This window comes from Physeter macrocephalus, chromosome 12 (genome assembly GCF_002837175.3).
Source record: "Physeter macrocephalus isolate SW-GA chromosome 12, ASM283717v5, whole genome shotgun sequence".
NCBI classification, from domain to species: domain Eukaryota; kingdom Metazoa; phylum Chordata; class Mammalia; order Artiodactyla; family Physeteridae; genus Physeter; species Physeter macrocephalus.
The window spans coordinates 47,550,990-47,564,281 of record NC_041225.1 but is presented as its reverse complement, the minus strand read 5'-3'; the positions used below and the strand labels follow the sequence as shown (position 1 = coordinate 47,564,281).

General features: G+C 41.4%; 1 protein-coding gene across 1 annotated transcript in view; it reads left to right on the top strand.

The window, feature by feature from the left end:
• Nucleotides 1–13,292, top strand: part of ALK (ALK receptor tyrosine kinase) — a 737,057-nt gene that overhangs the window by 568,622 nt on the left and 155,143 nt on the right. The window contains exon 6 of the mRNA XM_028496593.2: nt 8,050–8,177. Within this exon, the coding sequence (XP_028352394.1) occupies nt 8,050–8,177 (128 nt within the window). The remainder of the gene's footprint in view (nt 1–8,049; nt 8,178–13,292) is intronic.

Below are 13,292 nucleotides of genomic sequence, written 5' to 3'. Positions count from 1 at the left end.
CTCTCACCACTATTATTCAACGTAGTTTTGGAAGTCCTAGCCACAGCAATCAGAGAGAAAAAGAAATAAAAGGACTAAAATTTGGAAAGGAAGACGTAAAACTTTCACTGTTTGCCGATGACATGATACTATACATAGAAAATCCTAAAGATGCCACCAGAAAACAACTAGAACTAATTAATGAATTTGGTAAAGTTTCAGGATACAAAATTAATTCACAGAAATCTCTTGCATTCCTATAAACTAACAATAAAAGATCAGAAAGAGAAATTACTAAGGAGGTGAAAGACTTGTACTCAGAAAACTATAAAACACTGATGAAAGATATCAAAGATGACATAAACAGATGGAGAAATATACCACGTCCTTGGATTGGAAGAATCAAAATTGTGAAAATGACTATACTACCCAAAGCAATCTACAGATTCAGTGCAATCCCTATCAAACTACCAATGGCATTCTTCAGAGAATTAGAACACAAAATCTTACAATTTGTATGGAAACACAAAAGACCTTGAATAGCCAAAAGAATCTTGAGAAAGAAAAACTGAGTTCGAGGAATCAGGCTCCCCGACTTCAAACTCTACCACAAAGCTACAGTAATGAAGACAGTATGGTACTGGCACAAAACAGAAATATAGATCAATGGTACAGAATAGAATGCCCAGAGGTAAACCCATGCACATATAGGCACCTAATTTACGACAAAGGAGGCAAGAACATACAATGGAGGAAAGACAGCCTCTTCAGTAAGTGGTGCTGGGAAAACTGGACAGCTACATGTAAAACAATGAAATTAGAACACTACCTAACACCATACACAAAAATAAACTCCAAATGGATTAAAGATTAAACGTAAGACGAGACACTATAAAACTTTTAGGGGAAAATATAAGAAAAACACTCTTTGACATAAACCACAGCAAGATCTTTTTTGCCCCATCTCCTAGAGTAAGGGAAATAAAAACAGAAATAAACAAATGGGACTTAATTAAACTTAAAAGCCTTTGCACAGCAAAACAAACCATTAAGAAGACAAAAAGACAACTCTCAGAATGGGAGAAAATATTTGCAAATGAAACAACAGACAAAGGATTAATCTCCAAAATACACAAACAGCTCATGGAGCTCAATATCAAAAAAACAAACAACGTGACAGTGAGACGCCCGCGCACCGCGATGAAGAGTGGCCCCCGCTCGCCGCAACTAGAGAAAGCCCTCGCACAGAAATGAAGACCCAACACACCCCTAAATAAATTAATAAATAAATAAATTTATTTATTTAAAAAACTACAGTGAGGTATTACCTCACATTGGTCAGAATGGCCATTATCAAAAAAAGCTAGAAACAATAAATGCTGGAAAGGGTGTGGTGAAAAGGGAACCCCCCCTACACTGTTGGTGGGAATGTAAATTGATACAACCACTATGGAAAACAGTATGGAGGTTCCTTAAAAAACTAAAAATAGAACTACCATACGACCCAGCAATCCCACTACTGGGCATATACCCTGAGAAAACCATAATTCATCAAGAGACATGTACCACAATGTTCACTGCAGCAGTATTTACAATAGCCAGGACATGGAACCAACCTGAATGTCCATTGACAGATGAATGTATAAACAAGATGTGGCACATAGATACAATGGAATATTACTCAGCCATAAAAAGAAACGAAATTGAGTTATTTGTAGTGAGATGGATGGACCTAGAGTCTGTAATACAGAGTGAAGTAAGTCAGAAAGAGGAAAACAAATACCAGATGTTAATGCATATATATGGAATCTTAAAAAAAAAAAACAGTACTGATGAACCTAGTTGCAGGGCAGGAATAAAGGGGTAGACATAGATAATGGACTTGATGACATGGGGTGGGAGGGCGAAGCTGAGGTGAAGTGAGAGTAACATCGGCATATACACACAACCGAATGTAAAATAGTTGGCTGGTGGGAAGCAGCAGCATAGCACCGGGAGACTGGCTAGGTGCTTTGCAATGACCTAGAGGGATGGGATAGGGAGGATGGGAGGGAGCCTCAAAGGGGAGGGGATATGGGGACATGTGTATGCATATGACTGATTCGCTTTGTTGTGCAACAGAAACTAACACGGTATTGTGAAGCAATTATACTCCAATAAAGATCTATTTAAAAAACATTCATACTGCTGGGTTCAAGGCTGACCTGTGTTGTAGAGAATGATCATGCATGAGGTGGGACCTCTCCTAGTTGAGCACTCAGGTCCCCTCCATGTCTCAATTACTATAACTCTGATTCCTTGTTTGGGTTCTAGGTCCTTGGACAAGAGCTAGTTTGATGGTTTCCCATGGCCCTGCCCCTTTAAAGATGGGGCCTGTGGGCAAATGGGGAGTCAAGAGTTATACAATGAATCAATCCCAAAACTTCCTTCAACCCCTGCAAATTCCCCAGTCCCTAGGTTCTTCCTAACAGGGAAGGCATCATTATCACTTGAATGGATGACAGCTAACAATAATGAACTGACTTGAACTTTCAGATTAACTCAACTCCACTGCAATAAAATTTTGGCCCAGAATGTCAGAATCTTGTCTGATTTAACAGAAATCTGTTCATGCGTTTGTTCTCTTGTTCAACAAATATTTGTCGGGTGTCTACAATGTATCAGGCACTGGAGACACAATGATGAATGATCCATCACCCTGGCTTTAAGCAGGTGGAGGTTGTGGGGCGGGGCTGGGGGGAGGAGTCGGGGAGCGTGGCAAGACACAGAGGACCTCCTTCCTATGAAAGTGAAAAACATTGACTCCCACCAGACAGGACCACCCTGTTTTCTGAATACACAGTCTGTATGGGCTCTGCTCATGTGCTCATACCAGCCTCCCTTTCTGCATTGCCCTCTTCCCAATTCCTGCCCCTTCTTCATAACCCATCCTCAAGTTACACCTCTCCTGATCACTGGATGTGAGACATCATTTTGCCCTCTGTGATTCAATAGTACGTAGTGCTTATGCCGCTCACTCAGCTCCTCTATACTGCCATTCACTCTAAAATTCGGTACATACTTTTACTCTTTCTCGCTAGTCTGTAAGCTCCTTTAGTACACAGCTAAATCCTAAACTCTAAGGCTCCCCAGAGCATTTAATACGTTATCTAGTGTGCAGTGATGCACCAATAATACCTGAGAAGTGGAATTCAATTCAACAAATTCAAACCAAGATCTAGACACAAGGCATCTTTTCACATGCTACAGAAAGACGCAAAGATAAATAAGAGGATTTTACTCCAAAGTGAGATGGGGGCCTTTAGAGAGTTCTGGGCAGAAGGCTGATCTGCTATCATAGTCCAATGCTAATATACTTTGTTGTAGGAGTGTTTCAACATAATTTCTTTTAACTAAAAATTTTTCCTGATTTAAACAAAAGGTGGCTGCTATTCATAAATTGCTAATGCCTTTCTTACCTTCTTTTACTTACATCCCTCTCCCACTTGAATCTTGTAAATGAATTGAGATGCAGATAATTTCATGGACCAGTGCCATTCCAAGAAAAAAGCTCTGGTCTTCTGTAAGAAGAGCTCTTGCTTATTGAGGCCCTAATAAGGGTATTCCTTTGTGTATATCCTTCTCACAAATCCACACAGCGATCCAGCAAGCTAGGCATTACGACTTCCACCTTAAAAATAAGGAAACAGGAGATCAGAGAAATTACATCATTCGCCTAAAGTCACTTAGTAGACGGTGGAGCTGAGAACTGAATGTAGGCGTCCTGATACTGTAGCAGCTAAAACCATCTCAGAAAGGCATTTCATTGACTGGCATGTATGTTTGAGGGCTCACTTTTGTAAGCCAGCCCTACATCAACATCATGCCTATTGGAATATCACACAGCAGTGAAGTAATACACATTCCTCTGTTTTGTCAACTGACATCCATGGCCCTCAAGTGCTGTCAAAAAGTGACCCTTCATTCTGGACTTACAATAACTTGGTGCCTTCATCCTTTTGAGACACGCTGCCAACCCTTCAGTCTCATCAGCAGCTTGCCTCACATCAGAAGTGCCAGACAGTTTCCTTTAAACATGTAGAGACTAACCTGGTATGGAGCAGTGGGAACCTTCGAGATTCTTTTTGTTTTCATGTTGGATCTTCTTATGATTTTTTGTTTTGTTTTGTGTGTGCATTTTCTGACAATGTATTTCACTGTCTGACTGACCTGTCTATCCTCAAAACCCAGACTGGTGATTTCCTCTAGCAATGCTAAGTCAACATATCCTTCTTTATCTCTGTGATTCTAGTGATATGAAATGTGACTGAATATACAGACTGGTCCATGGGTCGCATTGTCTCCTGTTCTTGCAGTTGTGGAGAAATAATATATTTGATTTTAGTCTTAGGTCTGTAGGTAACCAATGTGTGACCTTGAGCAGCTCTCACCATTTCTCTGAGGGGGGTGGAACTGAGTCTCTTTGGAGAAATAAGCCTGTGGTTCTTTGGCTAATCATTCTTCTTCCACCTTCTATAGAATATTATCGGTCCACTGAGGCTTTCAGGGTTTTGGTAAAGTGTTTTGTCACTAGAGCTCAGGCAATTTGCTAGAAAAGTATAGGCATAAGATCAGTATGAGACCTTGGAGAACTTTTAATTCAACGGCTGCATTTTGCTAATAAAGAAACTATAACCCAAGGAGGTCCCGTACTTACCTTACCCCATGCAAATCCAGGACCAGAATCTGGGACTCAGCTCCCAACTTGGTGGCCTTTGAATATATTACTTCCAGCCTCCAGGTCAGAAATGGACCTGGATATTCACAGACCAATCCTCCTGCCTTTTTCAGTGGAGTCTGATTTATTCATTATGATGTAACCACTCAGCAAAAATGTGTAGTCAGTTTTTTTTCTCAGCAAACTCACACAAAGTTGGAGACACTTTCTCTGGTTGAGAATACAATTTGATCAGAAAACATCCCAAATTTCAGGCATTCATAGTAAACTACCTTGTTCAAAGTCATCAGGCAAATGGTGGGCAGAGCCAGAACTGGAAGTGGAGAGCTCCAGAGAGACAACTGGAAGATAATGGATGGTGACAGGCCATCCATACTGTGCTTTTGGCTTCCCAAAGTCCAGATGGCCTCCCCTCACTGTCATACTGATTGACTGAAGCACCAGTGCTGAGTTGGCCGCAAATCCCCAGCACGTGGATACAGCTGCACTTTTGTCTCTAGGAGGCTCTAGGTTAGAACATAACCTTCCCCTTTGCAAGCAGAAGTAGAGTTGCCACCAGCCAAAGAGGAAAACAGGACCCTAATGAGCAAGTTTCATGACCACTGGGACGTCAACAAAGAAAATGGAGGCAGAGAGAAAAGAGAGCTTGAGTTTTTTTCACAGCGTTTTTGCTGTCTCTTCCACAAATCTGAGCCTAGGTATAAGCTTGCCCTTTTTCAGTCCCAACTTCCCTGGTTATAAAATCATGTTCGGCAACTACTCTGAAAGTTATTAAAGTTGCAGCAGGAAACTATGGGAAGCCAGAGAATTTCAGACAAATGTTATTGCATCAGTAACTCAGAAACTAATCCCTAAAACAATTGACACATTTTTCCAGAGGGCTGGTGCCAATACAGAAATGGAAATCGTTGTCAAGGGCCACTGTGTACCTGGAATTAAAATCCATCATTCCTCAGAGCAGAGAGCTACGATTTTGGAAGAATATGAATAGTCATACATTTTATCACCATATTTCCTCGAAAATAAGAGTCCTTTATCTTTCAAAAGAACAAGAAAAATTCTGCTCTCTTTGTTTTTTTCCTTAAGGACCCCTCATTTACATTTTATTTTCAATTTTTTTTTCTTTGACAGTCACACATTTAAACAGAAGGCCTCCTTTTCCTTATTCAATTGCACTGGTTTTATTTTGGATAGAAATCCTGTTGGGTACAGTAACAGAGAACAAACTACAACAGCAATAATCCCTTCTACAGCATCTATTGTGGGGAAACTTAATACACTTTTTTTTTTAACATCTTTATTGGAGTATAATTGCTTTACAATCGTGTGTTAGTTTCTGCTGTATAACAAAGTGAATCAGCTATACATTTAATACACTTTTATTAAATGGCTGAGGCACTGGCTCCAGTGATCTGAATTAACTACAGAAGAGCACAGAAAGGGAACAGAAATGCCTTCTGCCTTCAGCAGAGCGCACTGCATGCCCAACAACATGGCAGAGACCGGAGACAAAAAACTCCCATCCAGGAACACCCACCTGAAAGACCATAGATTGCCTTAGGCGACTCCTTCATTACCAAAAGTTAACAGATGGAAAAGATTTAATGGGATCTTGGGAATTCCCTTGCTGTCCAGTGGCTAGGACTCTGCACTTTCACTGCCGAGGGCCCAGTTCAATCCCTGGTGGGGGAACTAAGATCCCGCAAGCTGTGCAGTGCGACGAAAAAAAACATTTGATGGGATCCAGTGTTAACAAGCAAATAAGCAAATGGAGAAATGGGCCTTCTGATTCACTGTTGGAGGACTGACAATATCCTCAGAGTTTTAAATGTACGTACACTTTGACCCAGGTTCTAAGAATTTGTCCTGAGTTAGTATTTACATAAGCACACAGGGTTAGCCTCAGCATGAGAGGAAAAATCAGGAACAATGCACAAATCATTAAAAATGCAATCATTGAACTGATCATGTAATTTATATTTATTGTCTTGTGACACACCATTGAGTGGCAAAGTGCAGTCACAGCAAGCTTATGTGTGTATGACCTTATCTGTGTAAAACTGTAGCTAAAAGGCTGTTCACAGAGGTGTTCACCATGGTAGTCTCTGGATGAGCTTCTGGGTGACTTTTACTTTCCTTGACCAACTTTTCTGGATTTTTAATATTTTTTATACTTGGGGTTTGGGAGGGTGCTTTAAAATTTTTTCAAACAGAAAGCTAGTCTTTCCCTAAGTTCCTTAGTACTCATACTGTCACACCTAAGCCCAACCTACTGGTAAGACACTATGAAACATTGTGATGAGTTCATGGGTGTATCCAAATGTCAAAATTCATCAAATTGTACACTTTTGTACATGTGATTTATTTATTGTACCTCAATTACACCTCAATAAAATTGTTTTTCTTTAAAAGGAAAGAAAATACAAAATAGTCCAGGTCATTTCCATTCTCCACACAAAATTGTCAAAATAACTATATACATTAAAAAAAACCTGAATCAATTTTGGAAAGTAAATTTGATGTTCCAATCAGTGACAGGAGGCTACTCCAAGAGGTTAATAGCCTGAGTGAGGTGTAAAAATGTTCATTTAGCTTATTCTCCGTTCTCCAGCTGTGTCAGTGTCCTTGATTATAGATAGATGCAGTGCTCAGTGTTTGACCAGCTTCTGTCTTCTTCTGTTTGAACCTTTTTGCAGAGTCCACGTCAATCTTAGGTGACTTTTACCCCAAAATACATGCTTCAGTGCACTTTAATTTTCCTTCAGTAAATAAATAGCACTTGCTAGCTTCCCTTAAGTAGCTATATAGCAAACCTGAGGGTTCTGAGACTTTGGGATCCGATAAAATTACAAAAACCAAGCATTCTTTCCAGAGATAATTATGAATACACTGATAAATGCTTTGAAGACGATTCCTTCACTCTGCTGGCAGATTTTCTCAGGCATATATATTCTTTTCCTGTAAGACTAGCTACTGAAATAGTCCAAAGGTCTGCAGTTGCCTAAAAAGTATGACAAAAGGAACACCAGTGGCTACAGTGGGTTTAAGAATTGAGTCTCTGAGTTAGCTGACAAGAAAGAAACAAATGTGTGTGTGTTGCCGTCAGAGTCACCATCCTCAGAGTTTTAAATGTACATATGCTTTGACCCAGGTCCTAAGAATTTGTCCTAAGGCAGTATTTACATAAGCACACAGGGTTAGCCTCAGCACAATCAGAAAGAGGAAAAAGGGTTCCACCTCTGTGCAGCATGAAGAATGTGGGCCAGTGCAGGGGTAGGACCTCTCTGCAGGTTAGATCTGCTTCTCATCACTGTTTTTCTATGCTTTTCCCCTCTGCTTTCCAATGCAACCAGTTGGACTGTGCTGCAGGGAAGAATTGGGCGCCCAGAGAACCCGTTCCGAGTGGCCCTGGAATACATCTCGAGTGGAAACCGAAGCTTGTCTGCAGTGGACTTCTTTGCCCTGAAGAACTGCAGCGAAGGTATCTGAATCTGGCTTTCCCCTCCACTCCTTGATAGCTTGTTGTCTTAAGTGGGTCAATAACCTGCCACCAAGATTAGCTGGGAATGTGCACACTTATACAGAAATGTCTACAGTGCTTTGGGTCTGATTCTGAGTATTGCCAAGTGCTCCATAGCTCAGCTGATCAATTTTCAAAGATTGAGTATAGTATTATATCTGCTTAACTTAAAACTTTATCAAATAGAATAGAGTCTTTGTTAGATAACACATTAGCTTAACTCCCCTGGCTGTCAAATGCTTTCAGCTATGGTTTTGTTTTGTTTTGTGGAAATTTTCAAATGTTTACAAATGAATAGAATAGTGCAGTGAGCCACCATGTACCCTCAACCCAGTTTCAACAATTATCAACATTCTGCCATTTTTGTTTCACCTATATCTCCACCCCGCTAACTTGATAATGATTAGTATTTTACTTTTTTTCCTGAGGTAAAATTTACAACTATGTATTTTTAATGATTTGATTTAAGCTGTCATTAAGGGACAATGTGGGAAATGGTTATATGTGAATTTTTTTGCTTATTTTTTAAAAATCATTAGGGCGTGGTCCACTGTGTCATTGAATTTCTTTTGCATAAGCCCTACGTTGTAATTTATTTCAAGATTTATTACCAAGAGAGGGCATCTCTCTCCTGAAGAATTATTTGTTGATTTTTTTTCTTTTTGCCTTTGTTGCCAGGAAACTCTGAACTAAATGCAATACTTAATCACAATAATTAGATCTGTGTAGTTTTTTGTTGAGCTTATTTCCCCCCTTCTACAGAATTTTTGATCTTCTATTCTTATTTTCAAGATCATATTTTATATGTATCTTTCATTAGACGTTGCCTCAAGTCTGATTGGTGTGCAGGATAAGATAGACCATCAATACATATGTGAGGTTGATCTTTCCTTGATTCTTCAGAAGACCTAGGGTCATAATTATAAACAGCCTTTATTATTTCCCATATGTAGAGGGTATACCAGATGGGTTTGAATTATACAAATCAGGAAAAAAGTTCCTTTCGTTGCCACTGTTCTCCTGCTGGGCCTGCCTCTTCCCAGAGGTTCACTGGGAGGGGAGCTCTCACCTCTGCCATGGAACCTGTGGTCTGGAGGCCCAAGAATGAAGTGTCAACAGGAAGGAAGCCTGTGGCACTCCCAGACCTAACCTCTCCATTTAGACTGTTCATGAACAACCATGAAGGCCCATAACACACAGCCATCTGTTGCAGGTAGAGGCCCCGTTTTGAATCTGGAGCTGGTATACAAAACGGACTCCCTTAGGTAGGGAGCCCACTGACCACCCAGTTCCTTACGTTGCTGTAGCTCTTCATTCATTGCTGGCCTTGCAAGAACTTTGAAAAAGCGTATTTGCTTCTTATTTTCTTTAATCAAAACTGGTTTATGTGTGGGAAAAAGAGAAGTCACCACAACATGATAGGTTGAACTTCAGTTCAAGTTGGAAAGTTGCTTAGCCTGTGATGTGAGGCACTGTACAGGAAACATGTGGTTTGGGAGAAAGCCAGGGGCTTGTACAAATGTTTCCACACTCACGAATTAGGGATTTGTGAACCTCTGTGGACATGATAGTCCTCACAGATGTCAAGGGTCTACCTACGTACTGTCCAAAAGAGGCCATGTGTTGAAATGGAGCCGGTTAACAAGAATGTGTCAAGGAGAAGGCATTAGTTCCCAGAATTGGCCTAATTGTATTTGAACAACATCAGGAGAAGGGAATAAGTGACTACAAAACTCCAGATATCAGGCCCAGCACAAACAGTCCTGCAAAAATTCTTTGTACCTTTGAAGGATCTCAGCCAGCTGTGCACAATTTTCATCCCTTAGAACTTCCTTTCAGCTACAAAAGTTTTCCTCTGTAGCTTATGTTGCATTTGCAGCGACCTGTTGCACAGTTTAAAAGACGTGTTTCTTTTCTGCTTCTCTACCCTTATGAAGCCAAGAGAGATGACCTCTCTAACTTTCTCTAATGATCCAGAAAGTGTTTCCTCTGGCAGGACACTCTCTTAAGGAGGGAGAAAAGAAGTCTTCGTCTGATTCCCTAGGGGAAGTGGACTGGCCAAGAGACCTAGCGAGGTTCTCATGGCCCAGCTACCTTCCTTCAGAGGCTCCAAGTCCAAGAACAGATGGTTTCCATAGGGAAGCAGGTGTCCTTTACACTCCTTCTCAGGCTTAGAATCCTGTGGCCACCGAGGGCTGTGAAGGGATCACTGTGGATCTGTGTAAGGCAGAGAAGAACAAAGTGATCCCAGTGTGTCCTGAGAACTTCTAACTCTTCTTCCTGTTATGGAACAAATTCAGGTGCATATCAGTTGGTGTGGACAAGTTGCAAACATAAGAAGTACCCTAAAGCTACCCTCATATATTTAAAGGGAAAGAGTTGTTTTGGAGGCATACTCAAGGCCTATTTGATATAGACAAATGTCTGTTTTCTGAGGTCATTGCTTTTTTTTTAATTTTAAATAAATTTATTTATTTATTTTTGGCTGCGTTGGGCCTTCGTTTCTGTGCGAGGGCTTTCTCCAGTTGCGGCGAGTGGGGGCCACTCTTCATCGCGGTGCGCGGGCCTCTCACTATCGCGGCCTCTCTTGTTGCGGGAGCACAGGCTCCAGACGCGCAGGCTCAGTAGTTGTGGCGCACGGGCTTAGTTGCTCTGCAGCATGTGGGATCTTCCCAGACCAGGACTCGAACCCGTGTCCCCTGCATTGGCAGGCAGATTCCCAACCACTGCGCCACCAGGGAAGCCCGGTCATTGCTTTAGTTAGGTCATGAAGAGGAGGAGCTAAGAGGAGAGAAGTAATATCTTTGAGGGGGTGATGCTGATGACATGCTAGCCAGGTTGTTGATAGGTTTGCAGGTTGTCTGGTCTACTTTCTGTAGAGCTCTACAACCCTTCCTTGTCCCACGTGAAAAGAGGTGCCATTTTAATTAAACTGGAGAAAGGGGAAGTTGGACAATTTTCCTCGCATAGGAGATGATATCTATCTGTGGGTGGCATCAGGGCAGAGGTCGTGCCTCTTTCCTCTCTGAATCCTGACACCTATCACAGTATGTAACAGTTAATAGCTGCTCAGTTCATAAGCAATAAAAGCTCACATCTATGGAGCACTTACCATGTGCACAGGCAAAATGCTGATCCCTTTACATGTGTTAGTTATCTCCTGTGGGCTTTACAATAATACTGAAAAATAGGTACTATTATCCTCATTTTACATATGGGGAAACTGAAGTTCACAGAAGTTTCTAAAATTGCCATAGTCATTCAGTTAGGGAAAAGTAGAGCCAAACTCAATCCCAAGTCAATTGGATCACCAAGCCAGTATTTCTGTCCATGACATTCTACTGCCTTAATGGAATGTGTAAAGGCTGGAGTTTTATATATTACTGGAAACCTTAAAATTATCCTTGACTCTTCATCTTATCCCTACATCCAGATGGTCAAGTCTTGAGCTCTAGGCTTGTGGCTGCCTCACATTCTATCTGTTGCTATCTAGATGCTACTGCTACTGCTTCTCAAGTTTATCTTTCTGACTTCATTTCCTCAGCCATGTGCTTTATCCAGGCCTTCACATATGCATACTGGGACTTTGGCAATAGCCAGCTGGTCTCCCTGATATCATTATCCATCCTTCGCACATTACCAGGAAAATCTCCCCCAAATTCCTTTTTCTTGTGGCACTTTCCTGAGAATTTCAGTAACTTCTTATTGTCTACCACATCAGAAATATGAGGGCTAGAATGGACCACCTCACTCATTTCCTGGGGCCAGGAAAATGATGGGCTGGGTATCACCCAGCCAGTTGATGGTAGGGCTGGACCATCTTGACTCTGACCTTGGTATTTCACCACTGCTCAATCTTGCCTGGAAAGCCCCAGTGTCTCTGCCTGATTTCCAAGGTTCTTACAATCTGGCCGCCCTGTATCTGTTCAACATTATGCCCTCTGTTCTCTACACCTCCTGTCCTCTAGTCAGACTGGTGTTCTGTACACTATGCCAGGAGTGGCCTACTTGGTCCCAGGCCTTTCATTCTGAACACTGATTGATCATTTATGATCTAGCTTGGAGCCCAAACCCTCCAGAACATCATTCTCAGCTAAAGAAATTCTTCTCGGAAGACTTTGCTCTCTGCATCTAAATTTAGTAGCTGTTTTATAATTATTTCTCAACTAGTCATTTTAGGACCCTAACCTGAGCTTCAGAACCTTGTCTTCTATTTCTTTTATTTCTCCAGGGGGCAGTTAACACCATGCTAAATACATAAGAAACACAATGTAAATACTTGTTGACTGATTGGCTAATCAATCAATTGATAAATGCTACTCCTGCTTTTATAGCTTTGGGCTACTACTCCCAAGAGAAAGTAGCAGTGAGTGGAAATTACTTGGAAGAGGTTTTCCCCTCATCTTGAAAGAGCAGTGTGTATATTCAGCACTGAGGGGAGGGATATCAGCTCCTAGAGACACCCATGCCCTGGCTCTCAGGGAACCCTTAACCCTTTCACAACGACCTTTCTTCAGCAGACAACCCAAAGCAATAGGATTGTGAAGGACACTCATCGGGACCCCTCATGTTCAGAGAAAGCTACAGAAAGACATATGTCAGGATGGCAGGACTAGCATACTGAAAAGGATTTGAAAACTATCAGTGTGCCTCTGACCAGCTCATAAAAATACATATTGCAAACACCCATCTAGCACCTTCTATGTGCCAGGTCCTGTTCTAAGCACATTGCTTATATTAACTCATTAAATCCTTACTGCTGTGAGGTATACATTATTATTATCATCACTCCCATTATATGGATGGGGAGATCGAGGCACAGAGACCTAAGTAATTTACCCAAAGTCTCACAGCTTTGGCTCCAACTGGCTCCAGCATCCATGCTCTTATCTACCACACATTGCTGCTACCTGTAGAAGGTCCCTGCTGGAAAGGACCTCAGAAAGCATCTAATCTGCCTCCCTCACCGTGTGGAAATTGAATGCACAAACACCCAAAGATTTACCTTGAACTTTGACACACTAAATTACTGATTAGCCCAATGTGCTTTCTATCTCCATCTCATGGTTGTCAAGT